At 45.2% G+C, this 18,330-nt stretch overlaps 1 protein-coding gene across 3 annotated transcripts in view; it reads right to left on the bottom strand.

Annotated features, from left to right (window-relative positions):
- EFEMP1 (EGF containing fibulin extracellular matrix protein 1) overlaps positions 1–18,330 on the bottom strand; it is a 73,524-nt gene that overhangs the window by 48,759 nt on the left and 6,435 nt on the right. For all 3 annotated transcript variants that reach the window (XR_013836574.1, XM_079968855.1, XM_079968854.1), the window contains exons 2-5: positions 15,116–15,205; positions 14,290–14,377; positions 8,918–8,966; positions 5,239–5,484 (exon numbers count right to left, since the gene is read on the bottom strand). Coding sequence is in view for 2 of the 3 variants with exons in the window: in XM_079968855.1 (XP_079824981.1) it covers positions 5,239–5,484; positions 8,918–8,966; positions 14,290–14,373 (379 nt within the window). In the remaining variant the exon portion in view is untranslated. The remainder of the gene's footprint in view (positions 1–5,238; positions 5,485–8,917; positions 8,967–14,289; positions 14,378–15,115; positions 15,206–18,330) is intronic.

Genomic DNA, 18,330 nt, shown 5'->3' with positions numbered 1-18,330 from the left:
CTTCAAGCCTATGTCCTTTTCGCTGCCGAATTACACGTGACGAAAAGCGGATATTTTCACACTATACTTAACAATGGGGGAAGCCACTTCTATCATGGTTTGAGCTCAACGGCATGGCAGCAAATAAAACACAAAAATGTTAATTGGTATAGAAGCCATTTTATAATCACCACATGGAGGCCAAGCTGCTCAATCACTCTATAATTTGCAAATCCCTTTTGTATTTTTAGTTCGGTCAAAACATAACATTGCACGAGCTAAAGTAGAACTCTTCAGGATATAAGCATACATCCTTAACATACCTTTCCAGAATATCTTCACATTTTTTTCCCTGCTCATCCACTTAAAATTCGAGAATATCTGTGATGGCCTGGGATTCGGACTCGGAGGCTGAACCTGAGGAATCCCAGCCTGCACAGGATTCCCCGCCTCCAGAACCAGCTGAGCCGGGGCTGGGGCCTGAGCCTGAAGGGTCCTCACCTGTGCTGGATCCTCAGGTGCAGGCATCAGCTGAGTCTGCTCTGGCTCCTGAGGGGATGGAGGACCCATTGCCTGCAGGTGCTCCACTCTCAGCCCCGGCAGAGGAAGCTGAGGTTGCCTCTAGGTCCAGTAACCCTCCAGCCTCTCCTGAGCTGCAGAGGCCCAGGGCAGAGAGGCGGAGGGAACTAAGTTCCCGCAGGAGGAGTGCTCGCCTCCAGGCCAGGAGAGGTGAGTCACCTGTGGACCGGGGCCGCCCTATGCCTCGGGGAAGATAAAAGCCAGCCAGCCCCAGTCCCAGGTTGAGGGAGCAACATTGTTGGTAGCCTGTTCCTGCCTGCACCCTGTCCTGCTGGAGCTCCTGACCTCGCCCGACTCCCCGCCTTGGACCCAGCTTCAGCTTTGACGGACTGCCTCCATACCGCACCCTCCACCTCGGACTGGACTCGGACCTCGCCGCACAGTTAACCCTCGGGACCAGCACAATATCCATCTGTTACAAGCCATCTATAAAGAAAGCGAATCTGGGACAACTGAACCCTTTTCAGACTTGAGCTATGCAAAACTTCTCTCTACGTGATGGACTGCAACATTTCTGTCGGTTGTCATTAGCTAGCCTATTAAACCATTGACTGAGCTGCTGTGAAATCAAGGGGTTACTTCCACACCTAACAGTTTAGTCTGAAGTTGCCACGCTATTTGTCCACTTTTAAAATTAGGAATCCATCTGATGTGCAACTGTCTATTATGGAGAAAGCGCAACTGAAGCTTTCAAGGGCTTCTGCACTTTTAATTAAAGGTTACCTATTTGCAGGTCCTGTTTTGTTGCTTCCCCTTAAGCCTGACCAGAGGATTTGTGAACAGGAACAGGAAGTGGCGTGAGGAAATTTCAGAGAAATAATCTAGTTAACCGACTATTCAACACAGATTCTCTAGTCAATCTCAAGAGGAGGCAATAAAACGGGTAGGGCCTGCAAATCGGAAACTTTTAATTAAAGGCACAGGAGTCCTCAAAAGCTTCAGTAGAGTTTCTTTGTACTGGACAGGCTTGCGCTGTCACTGCACATAAGTGCATTTAAAGCATCTTAGGCAGGGAGATCTATTTTTCTCAGTGTCTGCTAAGCTGATCCTTTTAATTGAAGTTGCCAAGGCCTGAACTAGGGATCTTCTGCACGGCTTTGCCACTGATTTCCCTGTATGTTCCCTCTCCAGATTAGAAATTGCACTTTGCTAGTGAGCTGTATCCACACCCCAGCTCTGATCCTTTGGTCAGAGATCCAGTCTGAAGCTTGCCAGCATTTCAAACAAGCTAGCTAATGAACAACATTTGCATGAGTGTACACCCACCACTCCCCAGGATAAAATTCCCAGGATGTTAGCAATGGTAATTCCCCTTTTAATATTTTTTTTTTTTGCACAATCAGGAATGGGGCTTGCAACAATCCTGTAAACTCTGGAGGCTGTTTCTCATTGTGTTTGTTTGTATAAATAGTTTACTTTAACATCTGTTCCTCCAGCGCATATCATTTTTGTGAAAGAAACGACCCGGAGCCAAATTCTGCTTTTGATTCATAAACACTTGTTCTAAGGCTAACCAGTGGGGGATCCAAGTGTACGTCAGCAAAGCAATCTTCCAAGATTTGGGCTATGGATTTTTCTTTTCTTTTTAATTCTCTGGCTTCAAGAGAGAGAGAGAGAGAGAGAGAGAGAGAGTCTATCTAATTATATTAAATAGTGGTTTAAATGGTCATAATCGAGACAAGCTGTATGAAATAGCTGTAGTTCCTTTCTCGGTATTCATAGAGGCAGCGCCAACCTCATTTACCAACAAACACGTCACTCTCAAATTAAGTTACCATTAATGGAATGCTCTCGTGGGGTTCATTTTATGAATCAGAATATAAACATGTTGGATGGAAGCCTTACCCTAGAAAAACCACTGCCCAAACCACCATTGATTTCCACGGACTTCAAGCTTCTTCTGCCCTAGCCAAAGGATGTAAGAGGCTCAGATACAATGCTCTTTAAGTCACAGTTGATAAATAAGCAACAATGTGTTATAGGACAGTCCCGCACAACCTGTGAATGTCCAATATATATGCTACTTCCTAGATTATATAGTACAAGTGTGCCTTGCAACAAAATCAGAGAATCAAAGAATTGTAAAGTTGGAAGGGACCCTAAGGATCATCATCCTGCAATGCAGGAATCTCAACTAAAGCATCCATGACAGATGGCCGTCAAACCTCTGCTTTAAAACCTCCAAGGAAGAAGAAGAAGAGTTTGGATTTGATATCCCGCCTTTCACTCCCTTTAAGGAGTCTCAAAGCGGCTAACATTCTCCTTTCCCTTCCTGCCCCACAACAAACACTCTGTGAGGTGAGTGGGGCTGAGAGACTTCAGAGAAGTGTGACTGGCCCAAGGTCACCCAGCAGCTGCATGTGGAGGAGCGGGGAAGCGAACCCGGTTCACCAGATTACGAGACTACCACTCTTAACCACTACACCCACTGGAGAGTCCACAACCTCTCGTGGGAGTCTCATCCACTGTTGAACAGCCCTCACCACCAGAAAGCTCTTCCTGATGTTTAGTCGTAACCTCCTTTCCTGTAACTGAAGCCATTAGTTCGGATCCTATCCTCCGGAGCTGGAGAAAACAAGCTTGTTCCACACTCCGTGTGACAGTCCTTTAGATATTTGAAGATTGTGGATTAAACCACCGAGCCTAGGACTTGCCGATCAGAAGGTCGGCAGTTCAAATCCCCCGCAATGGGGTGAGCTCCTGTTGCTTGGTCCCTGCTCCTGCCAACCTAGCAGTTCGAAAGCACGTCAAAGTGCAAGTAGATAAATAGGTACCGCTCTGGCGGGAAGGTAAACAGCGTTTCCGTGCGCTGCTCTGGGGTTCGCCAGAAGCATCTTAGTCATGCTGGCCACATGACCCGGAAGCTGTATGCCGGCTCCCTCAGCCAATAAAGCGAGATGAGCGCCGCAACCCCAGAGTCGATCATGACTGGACCTGATGATCAGGGGTCCCTTTACCTTTACTTTTATCATATCTCCTGTCATTCTCCTGTTATCCAGGGTATACATACTCAAGTCCCTCAACTGTTTCTCCTAAGACTTGGCTTCCAGGCCCTTGATCATCTTGGTTACCTTCTTCTGCAGTAGATTCTCACCACATTCACAGGAATTCTCCTACTCAAGGTTCTAACCAGCCAGCAGTGACTTTCTTGGATAGCGAACAGCTTTAACCAGCTTCAGCTGATTAGCCAGCTGCATCCCTACGTAGAGATAGTCTACTCTGATAACCTCCAGCTTAAAAGGTAAAGGTAAAGGGACCCCAGTCCATTAGGTCCAGTCGTGGCCGACTCTGGGGTTGTGACGCTCATCTCGCTTTATTGGCCGAGGGAGCCGGTGTACAGCTTCTGGGTCATGTGACCGCATGACTAAGCCGCTTCTGGCGAACCAGAGCAGCGCACGGAAACGCCATTTACCTTCCCGCCGGAGCAGTACCTATTTATCTACTTGCACTTTGATGTGCTTTCGAACTGCTAGGTTGGCAGGAGCTGGGACCAAACAACGGAAGCTCACCCCGTCATGGGGATTCGAACCGCCAACCTTCTGATCGGCAAGCCCTAGGTTCTGTGGTTTAGACCACAGAGCCATCTGCGTCCCTAACCTCCAGCTTAGACTACTAATATTTGTGGGGCTGCCTCTGAAACAAGTTTGGAAGTGCAGCTTGGTTAGAATGCAGCTGCTAGGCTGGTAACTGGGACTAGAGGTTGCGAGCGTATTAGGCCAGCCTTTTCCCAACATGTACTGGCAAACTGGTCCATTTCCGGGGTCGATTCAAAATGCGTTTAAAAATGCATAATTTTATCCTGCATAGGAACGTAGAAAGCTGCCTGATACCAAGGTAGATTGGGGGCTGAACCTGCGACCTTCTGCTTGACAGGCAAGATGCTCTACCACTGAGCTAGAATCTACACCTATCCTAAATATGTGCTCTGAGGAAGATGTACTTTCAGATAAAATAAATTCAGCAATGCATCTTTTGCGAGAAGAATTATGTTTAAAATGTGTATTTAGATACAAATTTTCATGCAGATTGAAAAAAGGAGGAATTTGCAGATTAAGGCAGGAATACGACAAACTGACTTCAGAATGGGCAGGTGCCAAAACCGACCGAGAGCAGAAATAAGCTGCCCCAGTTCACACTACAAGGTCATCCCTTTCTTCTGAATTGCTTTCTCTGATATAAGCCACTAAGGCTACATTACTTGCCCTTCCTGTTATTCTCTACTACATAGCAGGGGCAAACAGATAAGCACAAGCCCCCCCCCCTTGCTTCAATTTTGCTGGCATAAGTCCATGTTTTGTGCTGATTTTTTTTAAACAAAGAATGCATGACAACTCCACATTTAAACCGCGTACATTATTACATGCATTTGTGTACGTATTCCCCACCACTCCCCTCAAAATAATAATAATAATAATAATAAATTAATTCAATGCACTTTCTCCTAAAACACATATTTGAATATGCATTTCAATTGTGGTTTTTTTGGGTGTGCATGTTATGCGCACCGAAATGGCATTGCAAAATCTGGATAAGGCTGCAATTTGACCAGTTTTGTTCCAATCAACAACTGAGTTCTGGATGGTTGAACTGGGCCAATCTGGTGCGGAAAGGGGGCCAAACGGATCCCACCCCCCTCCCTGATACAGGGATGTAAAGTTCGGCATAAGATGACTTCCTTACCTTGGCACACATTGTGATCGCTGGCTTCGAACCCGGCCGCGCACTGTATCCCTGGGACAGTCCTTCGAGCTATGGCATTGCCGTTTCGGCCGTTAGGCACAGGCACGGGTTCAGGCGCAGGTTGCTCTTGACCATTGTTGACAATAATCTGAGCCGTTCTGGGCAGGCAGAGGTATCCTCCGAAGTGGTTCACGCATTTCATCCCACCTTTGCATGCATCGTGCACGATTTCACATTCGTCGATATCTGCGGTCGGAAACAAGGCGAAGGTGAGCACCAAAACGGCAGCAACTTCCTGCCTCGGATGCAGGTGAGTGTCTCAGGCAGGCGGCAGGTTTGAGAATGTTATCAGCACTTCCACGTGGAAAGAAAAGGTAGGGGAAGAGGCAGAGATAGGGGAAGAGGCAGCAACGGCCTGTCCTATTTCAACATGTGAGGTGAAACAGAAACCCACTCACTGCTAACTGGGGTTGCATGACTACAGCTTCTGCCAATTATTTTTTCATTGATTTTCCAAATTATTACATGTGAAACCAGAGTAATTCAATCAAATATTTCCAAAACCGGTTTCCCGCTCTTGTTACATGTCCAAGATGTACCCCCAACTGCTGCATCAGTTTTCACTTAGTCTCTAGTTGACATTACTTCATAATTGCCAGTAATATTATCGATCAGCTGCCCCTTTACAGTGACTACGGCAGGAGTCAGCAAACTTTTTCAGCAAGAGGCTGGTCCACTGTCCCTCAGACCTTGTGGGGGGCTGGACTATATTTTGAACAACAACAAAAAAAATTGAACGAATTCCTATGCCCCAAAAATAACCCAGAGATGCATTTCAAAGAAAAGCACACATTCTACTCTTGTGAAAACACCAGGCAGGCCCCACAAATAACTCAGAGATGCATTTTTAATAAAAAGGCACATTCTACTCCTGTAAAAACACGCTGATTCCCGGACCGTTCGCGGGTTGGACTGAGAAGGCAATTGGGCCGGATCCAGCCCCCGGGCCTTAGTTTGCCTTCCTATGGACTATGGCTTCTGGCAAGAACTTGGGAGAGGTCTGTAAGATATTGCCAGAACCTGGATGCTGTAATAAATTTTCCTTGCTGCTGCAGGAGCAGCAGTGGGCAGACAGGACACCCACCCCCAGCCATGGGAGATGTGAGAAGTGGCGGCAGCAGCGAGATCTCGCGAGCGTTCCACAAAATCTCACGAGATATTGCCATAAGCTGCTGCTGCTTCTTCGCTTTACTTTTCTGGCAGCAGCGACAGGGGCTGGCACAGTTTCTGCAGGAGTGCTGGCCACTCCCCTAGGGACTGGGTGAGGAGATTTCACCCCTCCCATATCCAAGAATCTCCTGACGAGTCTGCTGATTCTCCAGAGAGGAGGAGCAGTGTCCTGCTTTCTACTTATTCAGCTCCAGCACCAAGTCAGTCAGTCAGTCAGTGTGTCGGAGAGAGAGAGAGACTGAGTGTTAGAGATCGTGTGTAGAGATAAGGTTGCTGCTAAGAGCAGCTGCAGACACTCAGTGCAGCATTCATTAATGCTTAGAACTATTTAGCTCTGTATATAGTTTTGTATTATAGTTGTAGTTATAGAATAAAAGAAGATATTCTACAGAGCTGCTCTCTGAGTCGTGTATACACTGCTAGACTCTGCTATACTCTGCTGTGCGACGACTGTATTGTGGAAGTGAATCTGGTGCTCACAACTCTAAGCTGTGAGTCCACAGCACTTTGACCTGTTCCTGTGAGAAAGGTGGTCTCTGGAAGTGCTACCCAGCTCGCCTAGCCCAGTCGGGGTTGAAGTGCATGAGTCCAGTTGGTGACACTGGCTCAAGGGCGATGCTGACACTGGACAGAGGAGGAAGGGTAAAAACCGTCTCCCCATCCTGACCCTTCCAGGGAGGAGGATGACGAAGACAGTATAGATTTACAACAGGGGTTTGAGGCAGGTCGCAGCTCAGAGGCAGATGTGGGGGAAAGCTGGGAAATCATGGGAGAGCCAGAGCAAAACCCAGCTGACACGTTGTCACTAGAAAGCATCCCAGACCCTCCATCACCCAGAACATGGCGAGCCTTAAAAGTAGGAGAGCAAAGAACACAAAGACAGAGGGCACATAGCAGCACCCACAGAAGAGATGAATGAGGAAGTGGAAGAGACGGGGTGTGTGATGGAGATTCACTCATGACAATGCCATTATCCAAGAGGCTGGGTTCTATAGCCTCTCTCTGTAAAGATTGAAGAAGAGTTTGGATTTGATATCCCGCCTTTCACTCCCCTTAAGGATTCTCAAAGCGGCTAACATTCTCCTTTCCCTTCCTCCCCCACAACAAACACTCTGTGAGGTGAGTGGGGCTGAGAGACTTCAAAGAAATGTGACTAGCCCAAGGTCACCTAGCAGCTGCATGTGGAGGAGCGGAGACGCGAACCCGGTTCACCAGATTACGAGTCCACCGCTCTTAACCACTACACCACACTGGCTTTTTTTGAAACAAAAAAGGAGGGTAAGAAACTTTTCCTTGTCTTCATACTTTCCTGGGCAACCAGCCGGGAACCGCTGACAGCATCCTGACACCCTTGGATCCTCAGTCCACCTCATGGGGAGAGGGGAATTGGATGTGCGAGAGGTACACAGCTAAGCCAATTGCATGTGCAACACTCAACCATTATTGAGCTCTGCATTACCCTCCTAAATGACTGCTGTCCATGCTGTCGAATGGGATGTTCCATGATGAACTCTTTAAAGATAACGGGTGCTTTCAATGAATGGCATGAATGTGACTATCATAGAATCATAGAATCATAGAATCATAGAGTTGGAAGAGACCACAAGGGCCATCGAGTCCAACCCCCTGCCAAGCAGGAAACACCATCAGAGCACTCCTGACATATGGTTGTCAAGCCTCTGCTTAAAGACCTCCAAAGAAGGAGACTCCACCACACTCCTTGGCAGCAAATTCCACTGTCAAACAGCTCTTACTGTCAGGAAGTTCTTCCTAATGTTTAGGTGGAATCTTTTTTCTTGTAGTTTGGAACCATTGCTCCGTGTCCGCTTCTCTTGAGCAGCAGAAAACAACCTTTCTCCCTCCTCTATGTGACATCCTTTTATATATTTGAACATGGCTATCATATCACCCCTTAACCTCCTCTTCTCCAGGCTAAACATGCCCAGCTCCCTTAGCCGTTCCTCATAAGGCATCGTTTCCAGGCCTTTGACCATTTTGGTTGCCCTCCTCTGGACACGTTCCAGTTTGTCAGTGTCCTTCTTGAACTGTGGTGCCCAGAACTGGACACAGTACTCCAGGTGAGGTCTGACCAGAGCAGAATACAGTGGCACTATTACTTCTCTTGATCTAGACTATAACCCAACAAGATCTGAAGAACAGCGCATTGGCTGCAGTAAATGGATCATTCTCACTGCCCCGGAAGGAAATATCAATGATGACGAATGCAAATCTGTGCTGGAGAGAAACTGATACAGTGGATGCGATTCCAGAAACCCGGATACGGCCACAAAGTTTGTGCTCCTTCCCATGCTTTCTCCATAGTCTCTGCACTGGAAAAGACTATGGAGGAAATTCCACTATGCAGATGCAATTCTCATTTGTTCAAGCTCAGGATTCCTTTTAGCAGATATAAATACATCAATGTGCCCCTTGCTACAGTTTACTGTACCTTTGCATCGCTGCATGACGGGATCCCATTCGTAACCATCTGTGCATTGCTGCATGTAAAACAAAGAAAACCAATTAGCACAATCAAAACGAAAATATGGATTAATATATGTTCAGCTGTTAAGATCAGGCCCCAGTTTTATGGAGCTCTCAGGAAAGAGACTTGACTCTATCCCCAGGGCTCACATTACTTTTTACAATTGCTGATCCATCGTCACTGAGGGCCTCCAGAGTTAGGATAACATTAGGGTTTGTGTGTGTGTGGGGGGGGGGAATCAGTTTGCAAATTGGAAAATGTTCTGATGCCCTAGAGGGTGATCTAATTTACTATGTTCTTTAATTTGTGTTCAGTGAACGAAACTTAAAAAGTTCCCAGTGCCAAGCTTGCGCAACATTATATTTGCAATCCCCATCCATTCATTGTTGCAACGAACTTATGAAACAAAAGCATTTTCCACAGGAAATAAAAGCTCTGCATTTCCCCCCATGACACCTCACTGGAGGGACTGCTGAGGCCATACCTGCACCATCCAATTAAAAACATTCTCTAGCTTGAGTAAAAAGGTAAAGGTAAAGGGACCCCTGACTGTTAGGTCCAGTTGTGGCCAACTCTGGGGTTGAGGTGCTCATCTCGCTTTACTGGCTGAGGGAGCTGGCGTACAGCTTCCGGGTCATGTGGCCAGCATGACTAAGCCACTTCTGGCGAACCAGAGCAGCACACAGAAACGCCGTTTACCTTCCCGCCGGAGCGGTACCTATTTATCTACTTGCACTTTGACGTGCTTTCGAACTGCTAGGTTGGCAGGAGCAGGGACTGAGCAACGGGAACTCACCCCGTCGCGGGGATTTGAACCGCCCACCTTCTGATCGGCAAGTCCTAGGCTGTGTGGTTTAACCCACAGCGCCACCCGAGTCCCGCTAGCTTGAGTAGGAAACTTCTAACTTCAAGTACAAAATTAGCACATTGGGGAGCGCAAGTCTAACAACATTTGACCCAACTTACTATTACTTACTATTACTGGGACGCAGGTGGCGGTGTGGGTTAAAGCCTCAGCGCCTAGGACTTGCCGATCGAAAGGTCGGCGGTTCGAATCCCTGCGGCGGGGTGCGCTCCCGCTGCTCGGTCCCAGCGCCTGCCAACCTAGCAGTTCGAAAGCACCTCCGGGTGCAAGTAGATAAATAGGGACCGCTTACCAGCGGGAAGGTAAATGGCATTTCCGTGTGCGGCTCTGGCTCTGGCTCTGGCCAGAGCAGCGATGTCACGCTGGCCACGTGACCCGGAAGTGTCTCCGGACAGCGCTGGCCCCCGGCCTCTTAAGTGAGATGGGCGCACAACCCCAGAGTCTGTCAAGACAGGCCCGTACGGGCAGGGGTACCTTTACCTTTACCTTACTATTACTGAATGTGCAAAGGTACAGAAATATCCAAGGAGAGCTCTTGGACCTTGTTGGAACATTCAATCAATCAATAGGTAAGTCACAGAAAACAATGGCTGGCTTAAGACATCTTGATATCGGAAGGGAAAAACCCTTCCTGTTTCTCAAAATGTAGCATTTTAGCTAAATAACTGACAATCTTCATCATCAGGTTTAACTGATGAAAGAGAGAGTGAGATGCATACAGATGTTGTTGCAGGTTGGGGGGGTGTCAGTCTGCAGAATACCTCCCTTCCTAATCCTTGGGGTCCTGTCTCCGGTAGAGTTAAAAGCTGATCAGTGGCATAGCATGGGTTGTCAGCACCCGGGGCAAGGCAAGTAATTTGTGCCCCCTAACCCGTGGATTTGTGCCCCCTAACCCGTGGATTTGTGCCCCCTAACCCCTGGATTTGCGCCCCCTAACCCTAACCCCCAGATGTTGCGCCTGGTGCGGCTGGGCCCCCCTGCACCCCCCACGCTACGCCACTGAAGCTGATGGAACAATCCTTTGCCAACTAGGCAATTGTAAGACAATGGCCAAAGCTTGTCACTTAAGCACCTAAATCAGTCCCCTTGACTAGGAAACACAGAGTTTAGCATCATGAAGAGCATCGTAAAAAAAAATGACCTGGGCTGCAGCTAAGTGAAATAGCCAGAGAAGTTGTATGTGAGCTCAGCTGAGAGCAGGATGAAGACTGAGACGCTGAGACAGACCCAGGCTTGGTTTTTGTACTAGAGTACAAAGCTGAGGTTAAGGGAGAAGAAAGACCTTTTGGGGTATCAATGCTGTCTGTCTGTCTGTCTGTCTGTCTCTCTGTCTGTCTGTCTGTCTCTCTATCTATCTATCTATCTATCTCTCTATCTATCATCTATCATCTATCATCTATCTATCTATCTATCTATCTATCTATCTATCTATCTATCTATCTATCTATATCTATCTATCTATCTATCTATCTATCATCTATCTATCTATCTATCATCTATCTATCTATCTATCTATCTATCTATCTATCTATCTATCATCTATCTATCTATCATCTATCTATCTATCTATCTATCTATCTATCTATCTATCTATCTATCTTTCTGTCTGTCTGTCTATCTGTCTGTCTGTCTATATCTATCATCTATCTATCATCTATCTATCTATCTATCTATCTATCTATCTATCTATCTATCTATCTATCTATCTATCATCTATCTATCATCTATCATCTATCTATCTATCTATCTATCTATCTATCTATCTATCTATCTATCTATCATCTATCTATCTATCTATCTATCTATCATCTATCTATCTATCTATCTATCTATCTATCTATCATCTATCTATCTATCTATCTATCTATCTATCTATCATCATCTATCTATCTATCTATCATCTATCTATCATCTATCATCTATCTATCTATCTATCTATCTATCTATCTATCATCTATCTATCTATCTATCTATCAATCATCTATCTATCTATCATCTATCTATCTATCTATCTATCTATCTATCATCTATCTATCTATCTATCATCTATCTATCTATCTATCTATCTATCTAATCTATCATCTATCTATCTATCTATCATCTATCTATCTATCTATATCTATCATCTATATCTATCTATCTATCTATCTATCTATCTATCTATCTATCTATCTATCATCTATCCCTATCTATCTATCTATCTATCTATCCCTATCTATCTATCTATCTATCCCTATCTATCTATCTATCTATCTATCATCTATCTATCTATCTATCCCTATCTATCTATCTATCTATCTATCTAGCTATCTATCTATCTATCTAGCTATCATCTATCTATCATCTCTATCTATCATCTATCTATCATCATCATCTATCTCATCTATCATCAATCTAATCTACCTTAGGGTTGCCATATGTCCTCTTTTTCATGGGTAGAATTGTCATAGTGATCCATAGTTAAAAGTAGAAGTCAGCAAATATGCCCTCTTTTTTGCTCTTCAAAATACGGCAACCCTATCACATCTGCCATACTAAGCACAGTGTTTTCATAGTAGTACTGATGGCAGGGAGTGAGTGAACGAGCGAGCGAGAGAAACCCTCGAGTTAATAAATCAGCTTGTCATGGCGAGCCAAATCCACCCCTGCCGTAACTTGGTAGGCACTCACGGCGTTTGCTCCAGCTAAGAATCTGTCTCAGCATGTTGACGCCCTTGTTGCTCAACACACTGGGCTGCGGTGGGTTGTTTTGAGTAGCTTTGTTACTCAAGGAGTTTAAATCGGAGGCAGAAACTAACTCTCTCCCCCCCCCCCCATTTATTCACAGGTGATGCTAGAAGTTTGCCAAATCTAGCAGCGAGCTGGAAGGGAACGGGCCTCGAGTGTAACAAGGGGGCAAGAGGGCAGCTAATTGCATTACAACCCCAGCTCTCCAAAGGAATGACAGCATCTTCGGGCTGAGGAAACTGGAGTTACTGTAGCTATAAAAAGGCCTCTGAGCCCCAGAGGAAAAAACAGCAAAACTTACTGAATCTCCCCAATGCCCGTTTAATGCACAACGAAAAATCACGCCCAGTTAACAACCCAACGGGGAGCACTTCGCAGATGACTTATCCTCAAGAAATCCCATTAGCTTCAGTGTGATTGCTCCGCTGTGGACGATCAGCAAAATCAGGAACACAGGAAGCTGCCTTGCACGGAGTCAGAACATGTCGGTCTTAACCCGGTACTATTGACAACCGATGTCGACGCACGGGCAGTTCCATGGAGAAGGAGGTCGTTCTTAATATGGAGATGAGGGACCGGTGGCCCTTCTGAGGTTGTTAAGACTTCATTTCCCATCACACCCAGCCACGGGCAATGCCAGCTGGGGCTGATGGGAGTTGGAGTCCGGCAGTATGCAGAGACCCACAGCTTCCCCATCCCTGTCTCATGATATCGCAGTAGGAGAGAGGCAAAAGCAACAAACAATTAATTGTGAGACTGAATATTCGTGCAGTAGGCTGGAGGAAGAGACTAAGGTGTTCAGCAAAAGGCTTCCTGCATGATTCTGGAAGATCGCAGGGTCAGCCTCAAATTTAAAAGAGGATTGGGCAGAGGTCTTTTTCAGCAGGAACTCAGGGGAACTGAGTTCCCTCCCCTTTTAAAAATTAAATAATTGCTATTCTTTTTTTGTCTTGGAACGGTTATACACCCAACGCCTGAGCCAAAAAATCCACCTATATCTGCAGTCAATAAAGTTGTGGCCATTTCTAATCTAGATCACTGTCTGCTTGAATTTATTAATCACATCTTAGATTTAGCCCCTGCCTGGGGTGGAGGTGACACCGTGACTGCAACTAACTAACTAACTAACTAACTAACTAACTTCAACACCTTTTCCCCACAAAAAAGCACTGGGATTGGGTAACTGTTGATGGAGAAGACCCTGTGGAGCCATTGCTAATAAGAAACTAGGCCTTACTAGGTTATACAGACCAGTTGGCATCTGCTGCGGTGTGAGGTGGGCTCTGAGGAAGGATTTGAAGGAAGAGAAGCTGGGAATGGTACTATGAATAATGTTCTGTGCTGGAGTTCCAAGAAAAGGGGGAAAGCAGGTGTGCTTTGACAGCTGAAGAACATCTAAACCAGGAACACCCAAGAAGGCACCCTCCAGATTCTACTGTGAACCGCCCTGAGTATAGGGCGGTATATAAATTCAGTAAATAAATAAATAACAAATAGATGAATAAATATTGCACTCCGACTCCCATCAGCACCACCCAGCATGGCCAATAGCCAGGGATAATGGGAGTTGTGGTCCATCAACACCTGCAAGGCCACAGGTTCCCCATCCCTGCATATGAGGATGCATTTATCGTTTAACCTCGTGTGTAGTTTGGCCCCCAGACAGATTCTGGTACTATTAACTTCTGTAGGATTGCTTTGAAAGCCCTGTAGTAGACAACATCCCGCCCCCCTTCAACTTTACCGTATATGTGATGGTTTCATCTCCTTCCTGTCCATGAACTGTAGCGAGCACCAATGCAGCGAGGACAGCGAACAGCGCCATCATGGATCTTAAAAGAAAGGAAACCCAGTTTAAAAACAACAACAACAACACAGGTAGATGACAGGCAGGCACTCCTAATAGCAGGGAACTGAGAAAGGAGGCCTAGCAGATGCCTGGGTTTCAGTGCAGGATCAAACCTGTCTCTGGGATGTACCACTTCAGAGCAGTGTTTGGACTGGTTCAGCATTCACTGAATTAGTTCACTGAGCGACACCTAAAAGTAGGCCCCATAATTGCTGGATGACCTAAATGTGAATAAAAATTTTGGGAACAGAACTTTGAACGGTTTATAATTCAACTTCATTTTCTTAGATGTGTTCTTTTAAACCAGGCATTTAAATAAAACCACACACAAATATGGAAGATCTGCTCTCTTCAGCAGAATAAAATTTCAAAAAGGTAAGGTAAAACACTTGATTATAGGTTATGCCCACATAAACATATATATATATATTTAATATTCTGTAAGATGAGATGCACACTACAGATAAATATTAAGAATGCACTCCTGTGTTCTGCTTATAGGCCAAATGTGAGTTAAAGGTGAGAGCCTCTTAGAGCAACTGGTCGGACACGTTTCAGCATAAAGTCCTCTTCAGCGGCCAAACAAATGTACCTGTGATGGGAATGATTTACCTTAACTTTGTATTTTTGGAATTTAAAACTAAAAAAACAAACCCAGAAATGCTTCACAGAGCGACAAAGATCTGTAACTGTATCCTAGGAGAGAAGATGGGGAAATTACCTGATGAGAGCGGGCAGAACTGAGCCCTGAGACAACTAGGAGAGTGTTGCTTGTAGTTTAGTGTTGCTCCAAGCTTGTACCTTTCTGGAACTGAGGAGGGGAAGGCAACAACACAGACATTATTATAATAACTGTGAATTGTGCCTAATGTAAAAGCCCCTGTTCTCCAGAGACAGATTCTTTTCTATTTGAACTTCATTGTCCAAATTGCTCAGGTCAGTTCAAAACGTTCCCATGTTTTTGTCCCAGCGAGGCTGCAAGCTCATGTACATTTTACAACTCCACTGACCACAATCAAGGACTTATTTCCAAATAAACATGCATAGGTCCATACTGTGTAAGTGTTTAAAAGCAGGCCCAGTTCAGCAGACAGCACTGGCCAGCCAATCTCTGGGATTAGATTCTCTGCAACCCTTTATCTTACTCTTAACACCCTTAGCCCACAGCAAGAGGCAGAAATCACCTCTCAGCCCCAACAATTTGCACTACTGACTGCGATTTGCCCCAGCGATTTGCACTACTGACTGCATATGCCAGCAGTTTGATTCGTCGATTGAACCGAATCAATTTCCCTGCACATAGAAAACTAGGGTGTCAGGGAGAAGGGTAGACTAGAAGAGGGGTGGGGATCCATGGCTTCCAGATACTGTTGAATTGAAACTTCCGTATGATGTACCATTGGTACATCACACCAAGTAAGCTAGCCAAAATGTATAGGAACCAGGATAAAGTCTGCTGGAAATGTAAGGAGAAGGAGGGGAACTTTTTGCATATGTGGTGGACTTGTTCTAAGATTAAAGCCTTCTGGGATATTATATATAATGAATTGAAAAAGTTATTTAAGTATAACTTTAGTAAAAAACCAGAAGCTTTTTTGCTGGGGTTAATTGAAGAAATTAAAGTAAAAGATGTAAGCTTGTTTATGTATGCCACAACGGCTGCAAGAATACTCCTGGCCCAGAAATGGAAGCAGCAAGAACTCCCCACATTGGAAGATTGGCAAGTAAAGATGGTTGAATGTGCAGAGCTGGCTAAGCTGACGGGGAAGATTTGGAATCGGTGTGATGAGCTGTTCCAAAAAGACTGGGGCAAATTTATACTTTATATGAAAGAAAATTGTAAACAGTTGAAAACGTCTGTAGGTTTGAGTTGAAATGTTTTGTAATGGGAAATTAAGGAGCTGATTTACATATAAGAAGGTGATTGCTAAAAGATGGATACAAGGTAAAAAAAATGGATATAGGTATGCGAAGAAATTGGTAAAGGTGTGTGGAAGTCTGTTAGAGGGAGGGAAGGAAGTTGATGCTTTATTTAAGCAATGCTTCAAGTTATGGATTTTTTCCCCCTTTGATTTTTGGTATGTAATGAAATATAGAAAACTTAATAAAAATTATATTTAAAAATAAGTAAATGAAACTTCCGTATGAAGGGGTGTTGCAAGCATACAGATCCCAAGGAGGGAGGGGTCCTGATGCTAATATAGCCTCAAAGGTCAACCAGCAGGGAGCCCGGACTTGAATTCTTTCAATGCATAAGAAGGCTTGAATTAAGGCCCCATATTGTAAGTGTCATCAAACTGCTTTCCTCTCTCAAGATAAGGAACAGGGGAAGATAATTAGGGTGGTGTGAGCTGAGGGATGTTTCAAAAAGGACATGCAAATAAGCTTTTTTTGGTGTGTGTGGAAATATCCCCTTGTGATGGGTAGCAATGTCCATAGAGCATGAGACTCTTAATTTCAAGGTTCCAGCCCCACATTGGGCAAAAGATGCTTGAATTGCAGGGGGTTGGACTAGATGACCCTCATGGTCCCTTCCAGCGCTAAAATTCCATGATTCTATGGGATGCCTCAGGGTGAACACATCCTACGGAAGTGTCCCACCCGACTTCCTGATGATGCAAACTTATGTCTTGTAAACAAAGCAACCACGTTGGCAAGATAAAATAAAAAAATTCCTTCCAGTAGCACCTAAAAGACCAACTAAGTTAGTTCTTGGTATGAGCTTTCGTGTGCATGCACACTTCTTCAGATACACTGAAACAGAAGTCACCAGACCCTTCTATATAGTGAGAAGGTGGGGAGGGGTATTACTCAGAAGGGTGGTGGGGTTGGGTGATTGGCAGATAGCTGTGATGAGCCTGTTGACGACTCTTAACGACTGCAATAGGTCTCACAGGAAAAAGCAAGGGGTGAGAAGGTGAAAAATGGCTTTGTCATGTATAATGAGATAAGAATCCAATGTCTTTGTTCAGACCAGGTCTCTCCATGGTTTTAAGTTTGGTGATAAGTTGCAATTCAGCAGCTTCTCTTTCCAGTCTATTTCTGAAATTCCTTTGTAATAGAACAGCTACTTTGAGATCTTGTATAGAATGTCCTGGGAGATTGAAGTGTTCTCCTACTGGTTTCTCTGTCTTGTGGTTCCTGATGTCGGATTTATGTCCGTTTATTCTTTGGCGTAAGGTTTGGCCTGTTTGTCCAATATAGAGAGCTGAAGGACACTGTTGGCATTTGATGGCATACACAATGTTAGACGATGAGCAATTAAATAGTCCCGAGATGGTATGTGTGATGTTGTTGGGGCCAGTAATGGTGTTGTCCGGGTGTATGTGGCAGCAAAGTTGGCATCTGGGTTTATTGCAGGCAATAAACCCACGTTGGCAAGGTTAAGTGTGTGGTCTTCGCCTCTCCTGGATATCTGCCCTTCCACCTGGACCTGCACCAACGGGCCACTGCAAATGATGGCACGATGGAGAAATCAGCTCCTGCCCCACTGCTAGGGGGGGGGGTATGTGTGGCACAAGGGCCTATATACAACCAGACAGCCCCACTTTATGGAAAAGCTATGCAAGGCTTCCACTGCTCTCTATGCTTTGCCGAAGGGCGAAGCAACTTTTTAATTCTTAAAATCCATTCCAGGTTGATTAGAGGGCTTTGTTTTAATCCGCACTGGTGCTTAATACTGATTTTTATTGCTGGCCTTAAATTGACTTGCTGTTGGTTTCACATTAGTTTCTGTGGGAGACTATTCACACGCTATGGGAGTATATTGTATTTTAAAAATGGGGTATCAGAGTTTTTAGGGGGCTAACCAGGTTGGGATAGCTGGGATAGCAGGCTTGTTGGTTTTGAATGTCTTATGAAGATCCCCCCCCCCGCCCAGTTTCGTTGTTCTGTATGGGACAATGACAATAAAGATTCTTGCAGAACTTCCAAGTG

This window comes from Podarcis cretensis, assembly GCF_951804945.1.
Source record: "Podarcis cretensis genome assembly, chromosome: 3".
In the NCBI taxonomy this organism is placed as follows: Eukaryota; Metazoa; Chordata; class Lepidosauria; order Squamata; family Lacertidae; genus Podarcis; species Podarcis cretensis.
The sequence above is the reverse complement of the archived record's forward strand: the minus strand, read 5'-3'. Positions and strand labels throughout refer to the sequence as shown.